We start from the raw sequence: 13903 nt of genomic DNA, 5'->3' as shown, positions 1-13903 counted from the left end.
ATAAGCTATTAACGTTCACTTTTATTTTATACAGGTATAGCTACATGATAGACAACGTAATTCTACTGATTACTGGAACGTTACACCAGCGATCCATTTCTGAACTAGTTCCAAAGTGCCATCCCTTAGGCAGCTTTGAGCAGATGGAGGCAGTGAATATTGCCCAGACACCAGCAGAACTTTACAATGCTATCTTGGTTGACACACCTTTAGGTAAGGTATGAGTATGCAAGCATTAAAGAATTTAAAAGTTCTACTAAGAGATTATATATCTATATAACATTATGATTGACCCAAGAACATAGGAGCATGGCCATTTTGTCATTGAAGTTCTGCTCATGATCCAATCTTTTTTCCCCTAACTGTGGCAATGTTTCAAGTTCTTCCTTGAGTTGGAACTTAATATTAGGTTTCACAACATTTGTTTTGTACAAAAGTGATTGGCCCAAATTGTAAAAGATTTGGTTAGGAGAGAGCTGATGGTTACAGACCAGAGGAGGATGATTGTTCATGATAAGGAATTACTGTGCATGTGAAAGCCAACCAAGCCGAGGCAACTTGAACTCTAAAGGAGTGAGAGCTATGTATGGTGAGATGTCAGCCTGTGTTCAATCTCCTGTTTTATGCAGTTTCATTGAATGGGAAAGGTGAGTCTGTTTTCTTTGTATAATAAAAACAAAAACTGCTGGAGAAGCTCAGCAAGACAGGCAGCATCTCTTCGACCTGAAATGTTAACTCTGTTTCTTTCTCCACAGATGCTGCCTGACTTGCTGAGCTTCTCCAGCATTTTCTGTTTTTATTTCAGATTTCCAGCTTCTGCAGTATTTTGCTTTTGATTCTGTTTTCTTTGTGATGGGATACCCAATTGTTTAGTAAGTACTGATGGAATTTATACTATTGATTCTCTAAGTGAGTTGATTAGGAGACTTCAGTGGGACTGCATGCAGTCCTTCAACAGCAATGATATACTTTAGCTTTTCATGAATTAGAAAAGTGACCTGTTGTGCTGCATGTTAAAGGGTTATGATACTGACCAGGAAGAACAATTAACCTATAAAAAGTAAATTTAATTTTAAAAAAAAAGGTAGTTAGTGCAGATTGGTGTTGAGATGGAATTGCAGCCATGGAGTGGGTTTGAATTGAAACAATTCACTTTTGGCTTACAACATACCAGTATTGGCTCTACAGAGGAAATTGAGGATCTAGAGTGCTGAGCAAAAAACCTTTGTAAATTGCAGCATTTCTAAAACTAGTATGCAGTTAATCTTTGGCCATCAATTAGGTGTACAAAGGTTAGATATTCTTTAAAAACAATAACATCATTCTTAAAGCAAAATAGAAGCAACCAGTTAATATAGTTTGACTTCAGAGAGCATTGAGCACGAATTAATGAGAGAAAATAGGGCATTTAAGAATCCTACTTGTACAAAATAGATTGTATTAATTTACTGTACTGCACAAGATCTTGTGCAAGGATATTGTGCTCCTTGATCCTCAATTTCCCACCCTTTACAATATGTGTTGATCTGTTAATAGTTTAGAAGACAACTAAGCTTAATAGAGTAGCTTTTGATTCTCCAATCTATGCTTTCATAGTGTGAGGCACTGCCCCAGGACCAGAGTCTTGCAAGAACAACCCCTTTCTGTTTACGTAGCTTGTTTTTTTTCTCAAAAAGCTGTCAGAAGGCTTATATTAGAATTTACTGTTTTTTGCTGCTGAGGGTGCACATAACTACAAGTTTAGCGGTTGTATGAGCTGATTTCCACTCTATCAACACTAAGCTGGTAGTGTAAATCCAGAGTAACTACCTGGAGGGGTCATGTGACATCACTACAATTTGGACTGCACAGAATATAATCTGGTTTGCAAACCTTTGGATCCCTTGGACACTTTAGAAACCTACTTGACCTTAATCTAAGTGTTAAGAGACCAGTGATTCTCCCATTTAATAGCTTTTGGGAGACAGCTCTGCAGTTGCCTGTATCCAGGCATGTGCAGAGCTCTTTTCTATATGGGATAGTTAGTGTTCTAGCCAGCTAGGAGCCAGCCGGATAAACAGGGATCTGCCTGGCGGGAGCTTGAGCTGCCACCACTGGTCTCTGATCAGTAAGTGCAGTGTAAATACATAGTCAGTTAGCAAATTAACTTATCAATGTATTTTAAAATACGTTGGCCCAGAAATTGCTTAAAAAAAACGGTGAGCTCAACAGCGCTCACCGTTGTTAGTGGTGAAATCGAGGAGCAAATTCCGGCGTTCGCACATGCGCAGTCAAATGTGAACATCCAGAACTTGCTCCTCCTGGTTCGCCGGCAATCTGACAGCTTCACATTAAAGGGATATCGCCGTCTGCAATCAACAGAATCAAGGAACCAGCGCCAACCTGCTCTTCTGCCCAGCTGGAAAGTAACTAATATCGCCACAAAACAGGTATGCTTAAACACCAGGTCTAAACTAAGTTTTAACAGTACAGTAAGTCTTAATTTTTAATTGTTTGGCAGTTGTTAACTTTTAAAAATGTGGAGTCTCATAACTCCTTTTAATAGCTTTTGGTCATTTTTTAAAAAAGCAACAAGCTGAAGTTTTAAAAAAAATATATATTTTTTTACTTTTTCCTTTTGTCCCTTTAATTTGATTATTTCTTACCCTCTCTTTTCACTGACTGTTTTTACAAGTTATTTTAGTGTTGTACCTTTCACTTCCTGGACTTTACGTTCCAGCTTGCAGAAACTGTTCGCAGCGTGTCAAAAATGATACAATCTGATTGGGATCATGGGGAGAGAGTGATCCTCTCGCTTCTCCAATGGGTCCTAGCTTTGCTTGAACTAATGTTGGGCTCTTCTCTTCCTATTAGAGGAAGTACACCCAGTAAAGACCGCAGTAAGTTAGTAGGTTAGTATAAATCTATGGAGCGGCAAGCACTATTGGTTCACTGCTCGGAGCAATTTCTAGGCCATTTTCTTGCTGCAGAATTCCAGGGGCCTGGCTGCAGTGTAAAAATGGTTCTGTGCATTTTGAAATATGATAACTGATATACAGCTGTAAATTGTCCCTTCAGGATTTTTTTTTTCAGTGAATGCACTTTGCTTGGGAATTCTCAGCTTTTCTTTTTAGAATTCAAAGTGATAGGTGCAATGAGATTTTTGTCTTCATTTCAGCTGCATTTTTCCAGGATTGTATATCTGAACAGGACCTTGATGAAATGAACATTGAAATTATTCGTAATACACTGTACAAGGTAACTGCAAAGTAACTTGTACTTCTGAAACTTTAAATGAACTTCTATGCTCAACAAAGTAAAAGGTGTCAGTGCTAAGAAATGGAACGCATTCTCATCATGGACAGCCAGTATTGGCATCCAGTATTCATAGGTGGGTGTAACAAAGCCAGATTTGCAGTAAAATGCCCTCAATAATGTGCAATATCCATAACCTCGAAACACTACTAGCAGTATACAATATGATTTTGCATTTCCCATAACCACCAAACCTTACGGGCTCTGTGACAGCCATTTTGGTGCCATCGTATCAAATTCTGGGCAGTTTACTATTACGTCCCTGTGTCCACTGAAAAGGTTGAGACTGCTCAGTCATTTCAACGTGAGACTTTCATTTCAGTGCAGATACTGGTTACTGCAGTGTGGGCTTCATAAGCAGTAACCTGTTTTCACTACCTGGTTGAAAAGCATGTGAATGCACTATTCTTCTCTGTTTCTAATCTGGGTATGTTGGTATATATTGCCCATCTAGAATTTATGAAAGCTTTGTTTCAGATTAGTCAGGTGCATAATTTTATCAGTTAGAGCTAAGTCTTAATGTGACCTCTACTGTAATAGAATCAGTTAAAATTCTAGCCTACCAAAGCTCACTGTAAACTCACACTAAGTATGGATACTTGAGCGAGGTGACAAAGGGCTTTTGGTGCACATGGAACAGTGCTTCAGTATCAATCAGCACCTTTGAAAGAGGAGGAGAAAATTCTACTGGGTCAAGTTGAACAAGTTTTTAGCTGATTGTCACAATCTTTTGCAATTTAATCATAGTAAATATGCTGCAATTTAGTTAACTGATTACATAGCTTAGATTTTGATGAGGTTAGATTTGCTAGACTGTTTCTACATAACTTTGGAAGCTTGTTGCTTAAGTAATTGACTTGGCTGCTTCTTTCCTTACCACCCCACCCCCACCAAAACCATAAGGCATACCTCGAATCATTTTACAAGTTCTGCAAGACGTTGGGAGGTACAACTGCTGATGCGATGTGTCCTATTTTGGAGGTGAGAATTTTAAACTGCAGTGCTCAACATTCTGCAATTTTAGTACAGATTCATTTTAGCTTGAACTTAGTATGTTATAGAACCATAGAAAAGATACAGCACAGAAGGGGACCATTCGGCCCATTGTGTCCGCTCCAGCTCAAAGAACAACCAGGTGCCCATTCTAATCCCACCTTCCAGCACCTGGTCCGTAACCCTGCAGCTTACAGCACTTCCGGTGCAGGTCCATGTACTTTTAAAGAGTTGAGGGTCCCTGCCTGTACCACCAATTCGGGCAGCGAATTCCACCACCCTCTGGGTAAAAAGGTTTTTCCTCATGCCCCCTCTAATCCTTCCGCCAATCAGCTTAAATCTATGTCCTCTAGTTCTTGAACTCTCTGCTAGGGAAAACAGGTACTTCCTGTATACTCTATCTGGGCCCCTCATAATTTTGTACACCTCAATCAAGTCACCCCTCAGCCTCCTCTGCTCCAAGGAAAACAACCCCAGCCTATCCAATCTCTCGTAGCTGCAATTTTCAAGCCCTGGCAACATACTTGTAAATCTTCATGGCACTCACTCCAGAGCAATTACATCCTTCCTCTAATGTGGTGACCAGAACTGCGCACAATACTCCAGCTGTGGCCTTACCAGCATTTTATACAGTTCCATCATTACATCCCTGCTTTTGTATTCTATACTTCGGCTAATAATGGAGAGCATTCCGTATGCCTTCTTCACAACCTTATCTACCTGTACTGCCACCTTCAGGGACCTGTGTACATGCACTCCAAGGTCTCTCTCTTCCTCTACCTCTCTCAATATAGTCCTGTTTACTGTGTATTCCCTTTTACTGTTTGCCCTCCCTGAGTGCATTACCTCGCACTTCTCTGGGTTGAACTCCATTTGCCACTTTTCCGCCCATTCCACCAACCCATTGATATCTTCTTGGAGTCTACAGCTATCCTCTTCACTATCAACTACACGGCCAATTTTTGTGTTGTCTGCAAATTTGCCAATCATGCCCCCTACATTCAAGTCCAAATCATTAATATATACCACAAACAGCAAGAGATCCAACACTGAGCCTTGTGGCACACCACTGGAAACAGATTTCCATTCGCAAAGACATCCATCGACTTTCACCCTTTTTTCCTGTTACTGAGCCAATTTTGGATCCAATTGGTCACATTTCCCTTTATCCCATGGGCTTTTACCTTTCTGACCAGTCTGCCAAGTGGGACCTTGTCAAATGCCTTACTAAAATCCACGTAGACAACATCCACTGCACTACCCTCATCAATCCTCTTTGTCACTTCCTCAAAGAATTCAATCAGATTTGTAAGGCATGACCTTCCCTGATTAAACCATGCCTTTCCAAATGACCGTTTATCCTATCTCTCAGTATTGATTCTAATAGTTTTCCCACCACGGAGGTATGACTGACCGGCCTATAATTGTTTGGCCTTTCCCTCATACCCTTTTTAAACAATGGTACTACATTTGCAGTCTTCCAGTCCTCCTGTACCCCCCTGTACCTAGTGAGGATTGGAAAATGATCCTCAGAGCATCCGCTATTTCTTCCCTGGCTTCCTTCAGTAGCCTAGGAAACAATCTATCTGGCCCTGGTGACTTATCAACTTTCAAGGACTCCAGTCCCTCTAGTACTTCCTCTCTCGTTATGTTTACCTTTTCCAATATTTCACACCTCTCCTCTTTAACTGCATCTGGATCATCCCTTTCCTTTGTGAATACGGAGACAAAATATTCATTTAACCCTACCCACATCCTCTGCTTCTACACACAAGTTACCCTTATCATCCCTGATAGGTCCCACCTTTTCCTTCGCTATCCTCTTGTTCTTAATGTACTGATAAAACATCTTTGGATTTTCTTTAATCTTACTAGTTAATATTTTTTCATGTCCTCTCTTTGCTTTCCTTATTTCCTTTTTTACATCATCCCTGTACTTTCTATACTCTTCTAGGCTTCCTGCAGTATTTAGTTTTCTGTGACCGTCATAAGCTTTCTTTTTCTGCTTTATCTTGCCCCGTATACTTCTAGACAATCAGGGGGGCTCTAAATTTGGCAGTGCCACCCTTTTTTTTAGGGGACGTGTCTGCATTGTACCTGTAGAATTTCACCTTTTAGTGCCTCCCACTGGCTTGCCACTGATTTCTCCAAGTAGTTGTGTCCAGTCCACTTCTGCCAAATCACCTTAGTTCTGTAAAATTTGCCTTCCCCCAATTTAAAACGTTTACGCCTTTCCATAATAATGCTGAAACTAACTGAATTGTGGTCACTATCCCCAATATGCTCACCCACTGTCACTTCACCCACTTTCCTATCTTCATTTCCCAGGACTAAATCTAGAATTGCATCCCCTCTTGTTGGGCTTGTCACGTACTGGCTAAAAAAGTTCTCCTGGACACTGATCAAGAATTTTGTGCCCTCCGTGCCCCTCACACTGTTTGAATCCCAGTTGATGTTAGAGTAGTTGAAGTCCCCTATTACTATTGCCCTCTTAATTTTGCATCAGAAATTTGCCTACATATTTGTTCTTCTATCTCCCTTTTGCTATTCGGGGATCTAAAGTACACTCCTAGTAGTGTGACTGCCCCTTTTTTATTTCTTAGCTCAACCCATATGGCCTCAATTGATGATCCATTTAGCATATCATCCCTTCTCACAACTGTAATTGATTCTTTAACCAATAACGCTAACCCAGTCTATCCTGCCTGAAAACTCTATATCCAGGTTTATTGAGCTGTCAATTGTCCCCCTCTTTAAGCCAGATTTCTGTTAAAGCAATGATATCCTGCTGCCACTTGTCTATCTGTGCCCTTAGCTCATCTGCTTTGTTTGTAATACTCCTTGCATTGAAGTGTGTACCCTTTAACCCCATCAAATTCCTGTGCTGAACACTATTTAACCTCCTCTTCTTTTGCCTTTGAGTCGCTAACTACATCACGAGCTCCTTTTCTACTTCCTAATTCCTGGTCTGAATTTGTCCTATTTGTACCTGCCCTTTGGTTCCCATCCCCCTGCCATACTAGTTTAAACCCACCCCAACAGAACTAGCAAATGCCCCCGCGAGTATATTGGTCCCAGTTCTGCTTGGGTGCAACCCGTCCAGCTTGTACAGGTCCCGCCTTTCCCAGAATCGGTCCCAATGCCTCAGGAATTTAAACCCCTCCCTCCTACACCATCTCTCAAGCCACGCAGTCATCTGGTCTATTCTCCTACTTCTGCTCTCGCTAGCACGTGGCACTGGGAGTCATCCTGAGATTACTACCTTAGAGGTCCTGCTTTTTAATTTATGTTTGAAGATTGAAAGCCCACACTGTAAGTATTTTTTGACAGTCAGTTCCAACCCTGTATTTTGACTCATGATTCCAAAGGTTTGATCAAAATATGCAGCCATGTAATTTCTCACTTGTATGGTTGAAATTTGTGAATTTTTATATTAATGGAACTTTGTTATTTTTGTTCAGACCAATTAAGGTAAGACTTTTTGATCTTACTGGCTTAATGAGTGATCTGACATGTATATAAAAACAAAGGTCTCCATTATAGGTTTCCATTAACTCATTTTAAAAAAAAAACCCTCTCAGTACTCTACAAAGTTTAAAATCTAATATCTGTTCTCTCCCAAACTTTGACCATCCTGCTATTTAGAATTCTAGACACTTGCACCTCACATAGAAGTGGAATATTTGCATGAATTTATTACAACATTTGTGACTCCATTTAAAGGAGTATTTAATCTGGCCCAACTTCAACTTTCAGAAGTTAAATTGAGCTTGTCTTTTACTCATTACATGTACAGCCTTATTTTTGTTAAATTTATTATAATGCAGTAGTGCTACACCAACTGTAAGCTGCAGGTAGAAGCTCATCTCCTGTGAAAAGTAGAAGTGATACTGGGCCTCCAATGAGAGCTTCAGATGCAGACGGGCACAGTTATACCTGTTGGGGTTGAGAGGGATGTAATCAGATTCTATGTAACAATTAAACAGCATCTGCAGGGAATACTAACATATTTCAAAGAGCAGTAAGAAGAACATTAGCTGAGGCTATAAGATTGAGATACAAAGTAACCTTCCCCTGACATCTTAACCATCCCCCCCCACCCAAAATATAGTACTGGTTAGTCTTGATTTGAGGTGTAGCTAAATAGAAACAAATAATTCTCTTTGGATTAAAATATCTCACACACATCCATTAAATATTTCAATTATGTAATTTTTAAAGCGTTTTGTATTTTTTTTAAGTGTGAGAAATCACATGTTTAGCTTTGCAAATGGGGAATCTGAATCAATTTCCACAGTGCTGGAAACCCTAATAATTTAACTGAGGTGTATTAATGTGGGTTCATATGCATTGTAGATATTGTGCAGAATTAGAAGAAACTGTAATCTAGTATGAAAAATGAATAGTGGAAGTAATTTATTTTCCCTAACATTTAGTTTGAAGCAGACAGGCGCGCTTTCATCATCACCATAAACTCTTTTGGGACAGAACTGTCTAAAGAAGACCGAGCTAAACTGTTTCCTCATTGTGGAAAACTCTACCCAGAAGGACTTGCTCAGTTAGCCAGAGCAGATGACTATGAACAGGTGAAGACTGTGGCAGACTATTATCCAGTAAGTAGTGCTCATTTTTGGGTTGAAGTTTATGCTGTGAAGAATTCTAGAGTAATTCATGCACGCTAAAATACTGACTAAATGTAAATAGCTTCTTCCATTGGACCAATTGGAAATTGCGATACATATTACAATGTAATATTAATACTATGTAATTCTATGTAATTTAGTATCTGTTCCATGAAATAGCTAGCTGTTATATCCACATTCTGCAACAAGAATCATTTTAATGCTTTGATATATTTTCTTATTAAGGAAGCACTGTGTTTGCTTTTGTTGTTTCAAAACACAATTTAATATTTACAAGTAGCTAGCGTCTAAACTTTCTTTGACTTGCTACACACAATACATTTCACTGACAACTAGATTGAGGGCTTAGATATAGAGTAAAATGAATATTCAACAAATTCTTATTGTGTATCCTTTATTTCATGCTCCCATTTTATAACTGCAACTGCAGTAACACATGCTTTCACAATGTACTTCATATGTGATAATTGAGTTATGAGTGTCCAATTCCTACTGCTCTCTTTGCCCTTCAGGAATACAAACTACTTTTTGAAGGAGCTGGCAGCAATCCTGGAGACAAAACACTTGAGGATAGATTTTTTGAACATGAGGTACTTCATCTTAGACAAACTGCGTGAGGTGTTGCATTATATTCTTTGCCCAGCAATAGATGGCGGGTGGGAAGTGCCACAACATTCCTTAGACACGTAACATATTTTACTGTATATTTGTTTAGAAATGATTTTGTTTCTGTTAGTAATAAACATCGAGTGAACCATCACTGAGCAATGCATTGTTAGATGGATTGTGAGTTTATGCCTTTATGAACTGATCGGTTGACAATGACCTAACAAAGTAATCGATCTTTCCAGTTAAGCTATGGTGATCTCATTAGACGAATTACTCTAGACTCCTTGTAAGGTGGCACTGTGGAGGAAGCAGCAAAGATGTGAGGCTTGGAGATTATAGAGTTCATCCTGTGCCAGTCTGTTTGAAATGTCATTGAGGAACTCGCAAGAAACAAGGTTTCAGTAGCCTTGACAAAATTGAGTCAGATCCTCTTAAATTGAATCTATGGTACCCCATAACTGTGATGGAGCGGGTCCTCAATAATTCTGTTCATACTGAAGATTGGGCTCCCTGATCCTGACTGACCTGTTTTATTTAATGAACCAGCACTGGACTACTTCCAGTAGTGCCACTGTGTTTCTGTACCAAATAGGCCATGCTTGATGCTTTAAAATTTTACTCCCCTATCCTATACTTTTTGCCTTTTTACACCATACAGGGTAAGCCATACTTGCCCAGAATGCTTCCATGGCTACCAGTGGCTTTCATCCCAGCTAGTAGCAAGTGTGCTTTGCAGGCTGGAATGATTTACCCTGTTGTGATGCAGGGATTCAAAATAAAGATACTCCATAATGCAACTTACCTAAGGGTAATCAAGTTCAAAGCCAGGATTTACCCTGGGGACCACCTCCTGCTTAGTGCTCATCTGATTCGCTACCATAAGAACTACTTGTCACTGTCTTTGTACGTATGTTGAAAACATTTAGCCTTAAGAATTTGCTTTGATGTAAGGCAACTTTTGTATTTGAGCAGTTTCACATTCTAAAATATTAACTGGTTTGCTGCATTTTGATACAATCCAAAAATTATGCTAACTACATCATCCTGTAGATGTTTAATGACCTGTAAACCTGGAGGTGACATTTGGAATATGAGAGAATGACTCCTGTAAAGGCTTTCTGTATTCAAGGAGCAATATTAGGACATTTACAGCTAAAGTTAGTCAGCGCGGTAGATGGAAATGGGAAGAACTTTGGTTTATATATTAGCTGTTCAGTATCTAGAATTTAGAAAATGATGCAGATATTCCCATGTGACTGCATAATAACCTTAAAACCAGTGTATAAAATACTAGTTAACAACCTTTATTTTAGCATGGGAGGGATTATTGTGCTGCCAGTTCCTGCCACACAGGTCTTGCACACTTGATGGCAACCCCAATGTAAACTTGCTGGATTTGTGAAGAACAGCCACTGGAAAGACATTTTTTAATGGACTTCAGCAAATTCAACATTGGGGTTGCCAAGTGAAACAAGCAAGGCACACGAGCCTCTAATGTCTACATAAAAGCCACTCCTGTACTGAGCTCCAAGCGATCACTTGTACTCCTAAGTGTCACTTGTAGGTTTGCACGTCACTGAACATCTGCAAGACGGTGCGATTTGTGAGCTAGTTTTAATAAATGAAGACTCCCGTGCAAGTACAGAGGTGTTGAAATGTCTGCGATTTGTTGAAGTATCAAAATCAAGCTGCTTTTGTTCACATACAAGTTTATTGTGCAGGGACACTGGAAAAGGTCAGGGAGCATTTGTCTTATCTGCAGTTCATGTGTGGCTTGGGAAGAAGCTTTATATAAAAAAAAGGGATTCTGACCCTCAAATGCACTTTGGTTTGCCTTCATACAAGCATTTTAAATTAAAAAATGTGAACTAAAGCAGCTTGATTTTGATACTTCAACGAATCACAGACATTTTAACACCTCTCTGTACTTGCACAGGAGTCTTCATTTATTAAATCTAGCTCACAAATCGCACCGTCTTGCAGATGTTCAGTGACGTGCAAACCTACAGGTGACACTTAGGAGTACAAGTGTACTAGAATTGTAAGCCCTGTACAAGGCTGACGTTAATTAACTTTGGATTGTTTTACAGGTTAAACTGAACAAGTTGGCATTCCTGAACCAGTTCCACTTTGGAGTCTTCTATGCATATGTGAAACTTAAAGAACAGGAATGCAGAAACATTGTATGGATTGCAGAGTGTATTGCACAGAGGCACAGGGCCAAGATTGATAACTACATTCCTATCTTCTAAATTCAGCTTTGCCCCTAATACATGAAGTACTAATTGCATTCATCTCCCTGTAGTGTTTCTAGTTAAGAATGTTTTCATTTGTAAAGTGTACATTGAATTTCCTGGATGTATTTCTCTTATTCCAGATTTTTTTTAAAAAGGCTTTGCTAACGTTTTAATTTGTAATCTGCTTCTCCTTGGAATAACACTAAAAAAACAATGAAACTAACTCCAGATCCTAATTGCCCAAGTTTTAATAATCTGTGCAACATTTGCAAGTTGATTTGCTATATTCATGAGCATTGCTATTAGCTTTGTTTAATTGTAATGTATTTTAAAAACTAATATTTTCCAAAAGCTGAATGTGGAAAATTAGTTTGACTTTATATATTTTTGGCAATATTACAAATTCTTTTGGGGTCCTTTAACAACTTTATTGGATGAATCTTTGCATGCCTAATTACAATGCAAAATCAAGGTGAGCGGATGGATCAGAAGGTCAGCATTACCTTTTCTTCAAACGTTTGAATCTCTTTACATAACGATTTCCTGTGATCGATGGTGGTCGTTTCTCTTAAGTGCAATGTTTTATTTTCAGAAAGTGCTCCAAGCTGAATTCAGTAGCTGGAAATTGGTTTTTATGTTGAAGTGAAGTGTACGATGTAATTATTCTGTCACAATTGTTCCTGGAGCATTCACTTCTGCATGTGGTATTTTAGTATTACTCCAGCATTCACCATAAACTGTTTACATTCAGAAAATAATTGCTGGCTGGGCCCCATGTTCACAAAAGCAGTTTTGCTTGTTTGTCATGTTGAAGCATAAAATGGGAATTTTGAAAATAAATGGTAGATTCTTGAGTACGGACCTAGAAGTAAAGTATTTCTATGTGCAATTTGGTAATTCATGTGCAGTGTATAGAAAGCTCTTGACATTAGTGTAATAATTAGGATGTGATTCTGAAACTATTAATCTGAAATTTAAAAAAAATCCTGTGACTTGTGGACTGCTGTATATTGTATTTGTGATCAAGTCCTTTAATAAAGCGATGGCTGCTTCCTTGCAGATGTTTCCAATTAAAATTAAATATTTTAAAATGTGAAAGCAATTTATGACCAGATGTTCAATAATGCATTGTAAGTAATGGTCTTCAAAATTATCCATTGAACAGTTCGAGATTTATTTTAGTAACCTTATTTTCCGTTATTCCTTTCTGTTCATCCTAAATAGGCTTCTTTAAAAACAAGTCAATAAATCTTTGCTAACTATTATAGATGGTCTGGGTTTGCATTTATTTAAGCAACAGCTTACATTCCTTCAGTTAAACGTTTGCAGTCTTGGAGTTTATGTAGATCAGCCGATAATAAGTAAGTCAATAGAAGAAATATTTTTCCTTCATTTCATATGTTTAGCTGTACAGTATTCATGCAGTTCATTCCCTTTGGGAATTAAGGTTCTACTTTGATTCATCATCTTCCATGAAGCTGCTTAATGCAAGAATCTCTTCATGGATTTTCTTTACCGTACATACCTGCTGTTTGCAGCATCCTGTTAAAATGCTAGCTCTGGAAAACACGAGACTTTTGGTTCATTTCATTTATTTTAGTGGGCTTGTAATGTGACTGAAGCGCATAAAGTAACAACCTAACTTTCACTAACGTAGGAGAATAGTTGTTGCATCTGAGTACTGTAGTTAACACACTTCTATAAGTCACTTAGGTCATGCCTGCATTTGTCTCACGTCCCAAAATGAGAGAATTTTCACTGTCGTGTCTCTTCTGATTTCAGTTCCCTGCTGTCCTCCCTAAACCTTTCCCTCCACATAAATTCTCCTCCTATTCATGGCCACCCCCTCAACCATGTCTTGTCATGTGACCTTTCTGCTCCCATGGTTTTAATCATAGACAAGGCCACGTCCAACCATTTCCTTGTACCCCTCACCACATTTCCCTACCCCTTTTTAACCCTACTTCCTTCTGTGTCTGTTCCAGGAAAAAAACTCTCCAAGTCACATAAAATTGCACTTTCAAGCTGCCAACTGCCTAGTCTTTGGTCCTCCATTTGCCAAGATACTTCTGTAACTGTCGATCCACTCAACCACTCCCCCTCCTCCACCTTTCATGCCCTTGTCCC

General features: G+C 39.0%; 1 protein-coding gene across 1 annotated transcript in view; it reads left to right on the top strand.

Annotated features, from left to right (window-relative positions):
• atp6v0d1 (ATPase H+ transporting V0 subunit d1) overlaps positions 1-13041 on the top strand; it is a 49631-nt gene extending 36590 nt beyond the window's left edge. The window contains exons 3-8 of the mRNA XM_067997817.1: positions 35-213; positions 3158-3237; positions 4198-4275; positions 8724-8900; positions 9443-9520; positions 11630-13041. Of these exons, the coding sequence (XP_067853918.1) occupies positions 35-213; positions 3158-3237; positions 4198-4275; positions 8724-8900; positions 9443-9520; positions 11630-11791 (754 nt within the window). The 3' untranslated portion in view covers positions 11792-13041. The remainder of the gene's footprint in view (positions 1-34; positions 214-3157; positions 3238-4197; positions 4276-8723; positions 8901-9442; positions 9521-11629) is intronic.
• The last annotated feature ends 862 nt before the right edge of the window (positions 13042-13903 follow it).

Source organism: Heptranchias perlo, chromosome 16 (genome assembly GCF_035084215.1).
Source record: "Heptranchias perlo isolate sHepPer1 chromosome 16, sHepPer1.hap1, whole genome shotgun sequence".
NCBI classification, from domain to species: Eukaryota; Metazoa; Chordata; class Chondrichthyes; order Hexanchiformes; family Hexanchidae; genus Heptranchias; species Heptranchias perlo.
The sequence above is the reverse complement of the archived record's forward strand: the minus strand, read 5'-3'. Positions and strand labels throughout refer to the sequence as shown.